The sequence below is a fragment of the Rana temporaria genome, chromosome 3, assembly GCF_905171775.1.
Source record: "Rana temporaria chromosome 3, aRanTem1.1, whole genome shotgun sequence".
Classification (NCBI taxonomy): Eukaryota; Metazoa; Chordata; class Amphibia; order Anura; family Ranidae; genus Rana; species Rana temporaria.
The window spans coordinates 244,921,582-244,933,180 of NC_053491.1; the positions used below are offsets into that span (position 1 = coordinate 244,921,582).

The 11,599-nt window shown below is 39.4% G+C and overlaps 2 protein-coding genes across 2 annotated transcripts in view; one reads left to right on the forward strand and one right to left on the reverse strand.

Annotated features, from left to right (window-relative positions):
* Positions 1 to 2,923, forward strand: part of LOC120932272 — a 5,891-nt gene extending 2,968 nt beyond the window's left edge. Inside the window, exons 7-8 of the mRNA XM_040344542.1 lie at positions 6 to 139; positions 790 to 2,923. Coding sequence (XP_040200476.1) covers positions 6 to 139; positions 790 to 998 — 343 coding nt within the window. The 3' untranslated portion in view covers positions 999 to 2,923. The remainder of the gene's footprint in view (positions 1 to 5; positions 140 to 789) is intronic.
* Positions 2,924 to 3,069: 146 nt separating this feature from the next.
* LOC120932273 (putative nuclease HARBI1) lies at positions 3,070 to 5,499 on the reverse strand. Its single transcript, XM_040344543.1, has 2 exons — positions 4,675 to 5,499; positions 3,070 to 3,662 (listed from the first exon to the last, which is right to left on the reverse strand). Exons 1-2 carry the CDS (start codon positions 5,375 to 5,377, stop codon positions 3,286 to 3,288), a joined length of 1,080 nt encoding a protein of 359 aa, XP_040200477.1. The 5' UTR covers positions 5,378 to 5,499; the 3' UTR covers positions 3,070 to 3,285.
* Positions 5,500 to 11,599: the final 6,100 nt, after the last annotated feature.

Genomic DNA, 11,599 nt, shown 5'->3' on the forward strand with positions numbered 1-11,599 from the left:
TCAAGAAAAGCAACAGGGGGTGGCCCTGAGAAGAAAATAGTTTACCACCAGTATGAAGAGTTACTGCGTCCATACATAGATCTAGATTCCATTGTTGGCATCAAGGCTGGTTTTGATACCTCGAGGCACCATGAAAACGGTGAGAAATCCAAACATTTAACATGTTCTCATATACTTCCATCTTGTATCTTCAAGATAACCAACTGGTGCACAATTGTGTGTGTTTAAATGTTTTTAAAATGGTTTAAATCTTTCTCTAAGTAATTTTTTTTAATAAAAAATGTTGATCGCCAGTAGCTATCCGGTTAACCATTTTGTTTTAAATTTATTTGGAAGAGGGTGCTGACAAAAGGCAGTTAGTGTCAGAAGCAGAAATTGAAAGTGACCACTCTTTGAATGCACAGCCGTCTGTCTACTTCCAGGTGGAGGATGATCCACCAAGCAACCCTGAGGAATCAATCACCCTTTTCCTAGAAGAATCTAGTCATGAAAATGCTAGTAATGTAAATGCTTCTGAAGTAATGCCAAACCCAACTGTGTCCAACCATATAACTTTAGATACACCCATCCTGGGTACTCCTGATGTGGTTGCTACTGAACCCCCAGAGTTAAGCAGACCTAGAGACAGGAGAACAATTTGTAGGACACGAAACATGGATAGGGAACAGTACCATTTTGATAGAGAACAGAGTGATAGATTTCATAGTGAACAACAAAATTTTAGAGAACAGCTCATGCAGAGATTGGATAACCTAAATAGTAACATATGCAAATCTAATATTCTCCTAGAGCAACATAATGCAGCTCAACACACCTATCGCCAGCAGAAGCTCTCCTTTATGGCCAAACTAACTGAACTCTTAGAAGCACATCTGCCATCTCCTGGTGAGCAATCTCATAATGCTCGGAATCTAACCAGCAGCAACCACAGCAGTTTTGTTTGTGAAAGTATTATCGAAAATGATGCTATTGATAATTTTACTATTCAGGATATTTAAATGTTATAAGAAGTACAATTTTTTTTTTTTAATACATTTCACATAATTCACAACTGAGTTTGAATTTAAAGAGCTTGCAAACATTTGTTCTTTAAATTTTTACTCAGCACGCAACATTGTTAAGTCATATATTGCCCAAAGTTGACTGCTATATAGATGCTTTTTCCAGTTAAATATGTCATTTGACCATGTCGTTGCAGATCTGTACCAAATATGTGTAATCAACATGACGTTTGTATTTGAGTTTTAGATGTTTCAATGGCCATCATTGATCAAGCTGGTTGGATGACCAATGAAACGTCTTTAGACAGTTATGTAGCTTTGATTTTATTTTCAATAGATATACAATTAATGTTATATGGGATTTTTTCTATGACATTATAGCCTCTGAAAACATTTCAAAAAAGGTTGAGAATTATGTGAAATCTATTTTTATCTATCAAGCATGTTCTAGTATTCATTACTGTTATCATTACGGTTTTCATAATTGTTTGTATATACACGTTGAAATGCAAGTGCAACAATATTGTCAAATATTTGTTTTAACATGTATATTTTTTTTACAAAAGCAGAACCATTTTTTTGTTGTAAGGCAAAAAAGTGGTAGGATTGTTGAAAAGTAGAAGTGAACTATCAATAATAATAGAGTTGAAGTTACAGAGTAGAGATATAATTCATCAGCACTACATAAAATCATCAATCATATTCGTTTAATAGGAGAATACATCACATAACATCACGTCTACGCATTTGAAACAGACACCCTTTGTCACAGCAGAAAATGTGACAGGTTTGTCATGCTTTTCTTCCGCCAGGAAGGCACACTATTGGATCTAAATTTTTTTTTTTATATTTTATCCACGTGGATGTAAATTATTGATATTTTCACTCAAGTGCTTGGTTTTTTATCTGTACTCTGTGACTAAAATGCGCCATCCATTGTTGTTGTCACAGCAAGGACCATGTTTCTCTGTGTGGTTTTCAAAAGTAATGTGTATTTTCTCCTATGAAGAATAAAGCAAAGTAGCTGATAATTGCAATCTCGATATCACCTGTGTTTCTGTAAAGTTTAAAACAAAATATACATATTTTAGTTGCTGACGTCGTCTTCTTCGCCGGTAGTTTGATTCATACTAAAAAAACAAACATCCAAATGGTTGCATACTCCATCTTGCCCAACCATATATTTTTGATGTTGTGTTGGCTGTAATTTGACTTCTGTTACTTTTGAAACCACATGTTATTGGTATGGAATGTAGGTATCATTTCCTGACTAATGAGGTTAAAAATGTTTCTGCAATTTGTAGACAACCGCTATTCCATCTTTCAAATGCCCTGCGTGGAATAGTTAACATTTTAACTAACGTGCATTGTTTCTCAGTAATGAAATGAGTAATGGTAACTGCGGTGTGGGGTGGAGAGGAGAAATTAAAATATATGTAACATTTGGGGTAATGGTAGATGACTATAGGCAACCAAAGGTAGAGTTAAGTGACCAGTGATGAAGGTGATGATATACAAAACAATAAATAACACCAAAAATATAATATTATGATTCAATTATTGTGTTATTTAATGGTTTGCATATCAACGGCTTCTTTACAGGTCACTTACTCTCTTTACCTTAGGTTGGCTATAGCCATCTGCCATTACGTCAATTGGTGGTATTTATTTTAGTTTTATTTCATTTCTCCCCTCTCCCACACAACGCAGTTAACAGCACTCATTTCATTCACCATCTTTCTGGCAAGGACATGGTTTCAGGCAACTGCAGCATTTCAACTGTCTTTGGCACACAGTTTGGTCTTCTATTTTATTGCTTCTCACTAATGTCAAAAAAATGTTGGTACTTATTAGCAGATGAACAGAATTTTTGCGTGTATAACCCACACTTACACTTGTTGCAATAAAGAATTCAAACACAATTTAGATTTTGTAGAAGACTTTTAAGTGAAACTTTTATTTTATATGTTTGAAACTGTTATTGTTCAATGTTTTACAAGATAAAAAATAAATGCAAAAGAAGTACAACAAAGTGAAAATACAAAAACAAAATAAAGACTAATTTTTTTGCAATTTTTGTACTCTTGTCTTAATTTTATTATAGTTCTCCAAAGTTTTTAGAGTTGAGTTAACCTGAAATCATAAAAAAAACATCATTGGTTAAGATTTGACATTGATAAACAAGATCAGCCCAAATAATTCATTTTACAGCATGTCTGTCTCTTCAACTTAATAATGCAAGTTTGTGATCATTTCTGATGATGTTTGGAAAATTAAAACCATGTTACGGTGGTTTATTACCTGAAAAATAGTTTGTAATCAGTTTACTTCTTGCTGTGTTTCCCCTGTGATCATTTTCCACTGGAATTGTGGGCATGTCATCCTCCACTGTGGTGTCTAGTTCCTCTTGTAGTCCACCATGCCTTGCAATGTTATGGAGAATGCTGCATGCTAGGAACATATCAGCTACCTTACTGGGGGAATACTGAAGGAATCCACCAGACAAGGACATGCAACGGAAACGGCTCTTTAGGACACCAAAGCATCTTTCGATAACCACTCTTGTTTTTGTATGAGCAACATTGTAAGCTGCTTCTGCAGGAGAGGATGGCCTGTTGATTGGTGTTAAGAGCCATGGTAGACAGGGGTAACCAGCATCTCCTATAAATTTTAAAACAATATAAATTTATTTGTAAGTATAGAAGAAATCATGCTAAATCACATGATGTAGTGGCCAATTGTGTGGTCATTTTAGAAAATTTTCCATTGTTAGTCACATATGGATAACATACGTCTAATAAAGCACATTTTAAAATTATTTGTGGGGGCAAGGTTCTGGATTTGTACTTTTGATTGAGCATTAATGGTACTTAACTCACAACACAACAGCATACCACAGTTGTGGGCCATGATTACTGTAGTGCATGTGAATGTTATTCAAAAAAAAAAATGCTGGAGGAAAAGTCTGCCTGTCATAAATATTTCAATACTATAGTGCAGACCTCATATGGGACTATAACGGAGAACCAGAGGGACATGTCTGTTTCATGTACAATACATATGCACAATGGGGGGGGGGGGGGGGGATTGTTGTGCTTGGTAGTGCTGCTTGATGTTATGCATATTGGGGGGTTAACCGAAGGGATAGTGTTGAACTCCCAGATTTAAATATTAACTATACATTCAAGTAAATCAACTACTGACACAATTGTTGCATCTTATGCTGCAATCATTTACATATAGGTACTGTACTTAATTCTGGTGGGTGGCTTCTTTGGCACACCTTGGTCATGTGTGTTTTGATAAGTAGTTCCTAGCTCTCTCATGTGATGTCTTAATATGATAGTGTAATACATCACTTAAGCAAGCTTGAAGTAGTGACTACTTTTCAGTGCACACGGAACATGTGGAACAACAATACACCTCACATGAGAAAGGAAAGATTTGTGGACCTTGAACCAGGTGATAGCTAACTAAAAAGTACTTGAAAGTATTTTGGACATTTAAATTCTGAGTTTATTATTACATGTTTTTGAAATACTGATTAATGTAAAGCTGTTGAGCTGTCATGTTACTGATATAGCACTAATGTCAGTCTAGTATGGAATAAAAAAATAAATACGCATTTATAACTGGAAAACACACCATAAAATAAACAGTGGAGCACACTTACCCAGCAGCCATCCATTATTTTCTAAGTCCTTGTCCAGAGTATCATATATTCCCGATTGGCGCAATATATGGGCATCATGACAGGATCCTGGAAAGCCGGTGACAACATCACGGATTATGAGGTTCGAATCACAGATCACCTGGATGTTGAGGGAATGGTAAGCCTTACGGTTTCGGTAGATGTGCTCCTGTTCTGATGGGGGACATAATGGCACATGGGTGCAGTCTATTGCCCCAATGACATTGGGCATTCCTGCTAGGTCAAAAAAACCACGTTTTATTTGATCCCGCTCTTCACGTGACTTGCCCATATGAATGTATTTTGGAGCAAGTTGTCGCAGTGCTTGCAGGACCTCGACCAAGCAGCGGGAAAAACTGGGTTGTGAGATGCCAACAATCTCACCACTGACATGTTGGTATGAGGCCTTTCCTAAAAAATGAAGTACTGCCAAAAAACGCACAAGACCTGGTACTGCATTACTTCTCCGCGTGCGTGTTTCTAGGGCCAAGTGTATTTCATCATACAGGGAATATATCATGGGAGAGGATAATCTGAATTTGGCTATCACCTGGGTTTCAGAAAATTGATCCAAAAAGGTACGTGAACGAAATACACGTTTCTCTATCTGAACGACATTCTGACGTGTCCTTCTTCGCCTCTGGATCAGTTTCAGTTCAAATAGAGCACATCCAAATGGTTCCATCTTGCACAAAACTCCTAACAAAATTTACCACAAGCCTAAACCGCCAAAAAATTCCTCTCAACAAATGAAATACCGCCTGGGAAATGTCATAACGCCACCCTCAGGGAGGTGCTTATTTAACGATTGCTTAGCGATTGTTAATTGTCTAAAAAACCTTTGTGAATTGCACTTCTGTACATATTTAACGATTTGAGTCGTTAAAACAACGATCAATACGTTCAATAACGACTCAAAACTAAAAATATCGGTTCTGTGTAGTGAAACGTTATTTGATGATTTTTACAAGCGTTAAATCGTTTAGTGAATTGGACTTGATTCAATAACGTGTGAAATCGTTTACATAACGACCGGTATCGGCAAAAAAAGCTTTGTGAATTGACCCCTATGTTACCTTTATTTTCCCAGGTAATTTCCCCTATAGAATAGGTTTACAAAAATAGTGTACAGGTGTACGCAAACCCAAAATCGAACTTTCTAAATTTAAACCAACAATGATTGCTTATGTAAACTGTACACAAAGAGACACAATGTCAAACATACTGAGAATTACCATATTTTTCCATGTATAAGACACCCCAATGTATAAAATGATCCCCACTTTTCCAACCCAATATTTTAAACATAAAACAGAACACATTTTTATTTAGTAATTAGGTAACATTTACTAAGTACTAAGATATTATGCATCACACTTATAGGCTTTATGGGCTCAGAATGCTCCGACATTACCGGTCCCTGTCGCACCTGCGCACTGCCTACACGCTCTCCACCTCCAACGGGATGTGTTCCAATTGGTTTGTTTAGCATCATCTGACATCAGTTACACAAGGCTAGTGATTGGAGGAAGCCTGTTTGCAGAGACAAGGTATGGGCAGGTTTGTAACCACGCGGTTCTCACTTCGGCTTATTTCTGTGTATAAGTAGAGATGTACAGAACTGTTCGCCGGCGAATAATTTGCGGCGATTTTTGCACGTTCGCCGATGTGCGCGAACATATGCCTTGTTTGATCCGCCTCCTATTAATTATCATTGAGCAAACTTTGACCCTCTACCTCACAGTCAGCAGACACATTCCAGCCAATCAGCAGCATACTCTCCCTCCCTGACCCTCCCACCTCTCGGGCAGCATCCATTTTAGATTCATTCTGAACCTGCATTCTTAGTGAGAGGAGGGATAGTGTTGCTGCTGCTGAATTTATAGGGAAATCTATAGCTAGGCTAGTGTTTTCAGTGTCCACTCCAGTCCTGAAAGACTCATCTGATCTCTGCTGTAAGGACAGCACCCCAAAAAGTCCTTTTTAGGGCTAGTATATCAGTCAGCTTTTTTTTTTTTCCTGTAATCTAATTGCAGTTGCCTGCTAGGCAGCGTGTGTGTCAGGATCACAGCATATACTGTGCCCAGTGCCACCCACCACTCATCTATCTTGGTGGCACAGTAGATAACATTTAAAAAAAATTATTACTGCAATATAATAGTAGTCAGTTGCCTGGCTGGCAGCGTGTGTCAGGGTACAGCGTACACTGTGCCCAGTGCCACCCACCACTCATCTATCTTGGTGTCACAGTAGATAACATTTAAAAAAAAATGTTTATTACTTCAATATAATAGTAGTCAGTTGCCTGGCTGGCAGCGTGTGTCAGGGTACAGCGTACACTGTGCCCAGTGCCACCCACCACTCATCTATCTTGGTGGCACAGTAGATAACATTTAAAAAAAAATGTTTATTACTGCAATATAATAGTAGTCAGTTGCCTGGCTGGCAGCGTGTGTCAGGGGTACAGCGTACACTGTGCCCAGTGCCACCCACCACTCATCTATCTTGGTGGCACAGTAGATAACATTTAAAATATATATATTTATTACTGCAATATAATAGTAGTCATTTGCTTGGCTGGCAGCGTGTGTCAGGGTACAGCGTACACTGTGCCCAGTGCCACCCACCACTCATCTATCTTGGTGGCACTGTAGATAACATAAAAAAAAAAATTATTACTGCAATATAATAGTAGTCAGTTGCCTGTCTGGCAGCGTGTGTCAGGGTACAGCGTACACTGTGCCCAGTGCCACCCACCACTCATCTATCTTGGTGGCACAGTAGATAACATTAAAAAAAATGTATTACTGCAATATAATAGTAGTCAGTTGCCTGGCTGGCAGCGTGTGTCAGGGTACAGCGTACACTGTGCCCAGTGCCACCCATCACTCATCTATCTTGGTGGCACAGTAGATAACATTTGAAAAAAAATGTTATTACTGCAATATAATAGTAGTCAGTTGCCTGGCTGGCAGTGTGTGTCAGGGTACAGCGTACACTGTGCCCAGTGCCACCCACCACTCATCTATCTTGGTGGCACAGTAGATAACATTTAAAAAAAAATGTTTATTACTGCAATATAATAGTAGTCAGTTGCCTGGCTGGCAGCGTGTGTCAGGGGTACAGCGTACACTGTGCCCAGTGCCACCCACCACTCATCTATCTTGGTGGCACAGTAGATAACATTTAAAATATATATATTTATTACTGCAATATAATAGTAGTCATTTGCTTGGCTGGCAGCGTGTGTCAGGGTACAGCGTACACTGTGCCCAGTGCCACCCACCACTCATCTATCTTGGTGGCACTGTAGATAACATAAAAAAAAAATTATTACTGCAATATAATAGTAGTCAGTTGCCTGTCTGGCAGCGTGTGTCAGGGTACAGCGTACACTGTGCCCAGTGCCACCCACCACTCATCTATCTTGGTGGCACAGTAGATAACATTAAAAAAAATGTATTACTGCAATATAATAGTAGTCAGTTGCCTGGCTGGCAGCGTGTGTCAGGGTACAGCGTACACTGTGCCCAGTGCCACCCATCACTCATCTATCTTGGTGGCACAGTAGATAACATTTGAAAAAAAATGTTATTACTGCAATATAATAGTAGTCAGTTGCCTGGCTGGCAGTGTGTGTCAGGGTACAGCGTACACTGTGCCCAGTGCCACCCACCACTCATCTATCTTGGTGGCACAGTAGATAACATTTAAAAAAAAACATTTTTATTACTGCAATATAATAGTAGTCAGTTGCCTGGCTGGCAGCATGTGTCAGGGTACAGCGTACACGGTGCCCAGTGCCACCCACAACTCATCTATCTTGGTGGCACAGTAGAAAACATTTAAAACACATTTTTTTATTACTGAAATATAATAGTAGTCAGTTGCCTGGCTGGCAACGTGTGTCAGGGGTACAGCGTACACTGTTTCCAGTGCCACCCACCACTCATCTATCTTGGTGGCACAGTAGATAGAATTAAAAAAAAATGTATTACTGAAATATAATAGTAGTCAGTTGCCTGGCTGGCAGCGTGTGTCAGGGTACAGCGTACACTGTGCCCAGTGCCACCCACCATTTATCTATCTTGGTGGCACAGTAGATAACATTTAAAAAAAATGTATTACTGCAATATAATAGCAGTAAGTTGCCTGGCTGGCAGCGTGTGTCAGGGTACAGCGTACACTGTGCCCAGTGCCACCCACCACTCATCTATCTTGGTGGCACAGTAGATAACATTTGAAAAAAATGTTATTACTGCAATATAATAGTAGTCAGTTGCCTGGCAGGCAGCGTGTGTCAGGGAACAGCGTACACTGTGCCTAGTGCCACCCACCACTCATCTATCTTGGTGGTACAGTACATAACATTTAAAAACCCCCAAAAAATGACTGCAATAGAATAGTAGTCAGTTGCCAGCGTGTGTCAGGCTCATAGTGTAAACTGTGCCCACTTGCCCAGTGCCACCACTCATATATCTGGTGGCATAGTATATTATATTTAAAAAAGAAAAAACACAATTTTGACTGCGATAGAACTTCTGGCCTGCCCCGCTTCAAGTGTCCTTTCAGAAAGGACCTTCAGTGCAGCAGGAGGTATTGTCACTGAGAAGAGAAGTCGCCTAGGTCAAAAAAGTCTAGATTACCTCACCTTTATTAAGATGAATGAGGCATGGATCCCAAAGGGACTGACAGTGGGCGATACATTTGACTAAAGGCCTGATGAGATGAGCTTCCTTGGGCTACAAATGGTCCACACGCTGCTGTATTTTATCTCTGCATGCCGGATGACTTGCGTGACTTATCCGCCACCAACTAGGGTTCAAGCCTCAATGTTTTAGTGCACTTTCTGCCTGGAAAACATCAATTTTTCTGGCCGCTGCTACAGCAGCAGCTGCAACAATACCTACTTTTTCAGGCATGTGTACATGCCTAATTTTTCTGGCCACTGGTGCTGCACTGTGGCTGCAAAAACAAAACCAAAAAAAAAAAGCACATACATGTGTCAATTCCCCTTCGTGATCGTTACCTTGTTGTGGTGAAGGGGCTTGCGTATAACAATGAAGCGACCACCTCTATGAGTGTGTTGGCAATGGCAATGTTGGCACACCCCAGATGATAAGGTCGTTGCTTCATTGTGATCAGACCAAAAGAGATCGGCTGGATAATTTTGCATAGAAAAAACATTAATTTTTTTTGTGATCATCTAAGGTGATAATTAAAGCCTCCTAGGCCAACAATGGGCCCACACTGCAGAATCATTGTTTTCTGGGTCACTTAACTGTCACTGAACTACCTCAGCATGACCATAGGCTTTGAAAAACCCCCATCACCTGCAATCTCCAAAACGTTCATTGACGTCAGTGAGGACAAGGAACGGGACATGGCTAGCTTGGTATCCAACCTTGTGTAAATGGGGAGTTTGCGGTTGTGCAAATGGACTGTTTGCAGGTGTTTGCGGTGCGTTAAATGGGGAGTTTGATCTGTCAGAGTTTGGTCTGTCACTGTGAACCCTAACCCTATTACAGACAGGGCTAGGGTTACAGATAGGGTTAGGGTTACAGTTAGGGTTAGGGTTACAAATAGGGTTAGGGTTACAGATAGGGTTAGGGTTACAGACTGTAACCCTAACCCTATCTGTAACCCTAACCCTGTCTGTAACCCTAACCCTATCTGTTACCCTAACCCTAACCGTTACCCTAACCCTAACCCTATCTGTAACCCTAACCCTAAGCCTTACACTACCTGATCGATATAACATCATACTTGATGTTTTAAAGCACGTTATTCCAAACAATTTATGAATGTTAGGTGATTTATGCCCTTTATGGATTAAAAACGGACTCTGCGACAACTACGTAATTTTCCATGGGTGGCTCTATTGCTCTTCCATAGACTGGAGCTATTCTAGCACATAAATGGAAAAAATTTACTAAAACTGGAGTGTACAAAATCTGGTGCAGCTCTGCATAGAGACCAATCAGCTTTCTTGATTTTTTGTCAAAGCTTAAAGGGGTTGTAAAGGTAATTTTTTTCCCTAAATAACGTCCTTTACCTTAGTGCAGTTCTCCTTCACTTACCTCATCCTTCGATTTTGCTTTTAAATGTCCTTATTTCTTCTGAGAAATCCTCACTTCCTGTTCTTCTGTCTCTTGATGGGGGGGGGGGGGGCAAGCAGGAGGGTCAGAACACTCTCTACTTTGCAGAAAGAGAAAGGAGCTGTGTGTTAGTGGTCATCCTGACACTCCTGCTCGCCCCCTCCCCCCTCAAGAGGCTTTCTCCACACCGGGTAAAAGCCTTGCATTACTGTGTGGAGTTACAGACAGAAGAACAGGTGAGCATTTCTCAGAAGAAATAAGGACATTTAAAAGAAAAATTGAAGCATGAGGTAAATGAAGGAGGACTGTACTAAGGTAAAGGAAGCTAACAGAATTTTTTGTTTTACCTTTACAACCCCTTTAACCTCCCTGGCGGTATGGTTCTGTCTGGAATTACGTACCAAAAGTGGTACAATTATTTTGCATGGAAATTTGGCGTTTTATACTGTAGGCCTGCAATTCTTAGGAATAATTCATTTAAATCTGACCAAACAAGAGTCTAGTAGGCATCCCGGGTATGATTTTTTTTAAAAACAAAATTATAAATTATAATATAATAAATAATTATAAATAATTATAACAAATAATAATATAATTATAATAAAAATTATTCAATAATGTAATCAACTCAAAATCACTGAAATTTGCTCAGTTGCAGAATTGTCGCTGTCATTACTTTTATTTGTTTATGACGAATTTCCCCACAAATCGCTATCGCACAATTCTGCAAGTGATTATTATTTATTATCGCTGTTTTCTAGCTGCTCTAAAACCATTTTTGACATAAAGGGACACTTTTGGTTGCTATG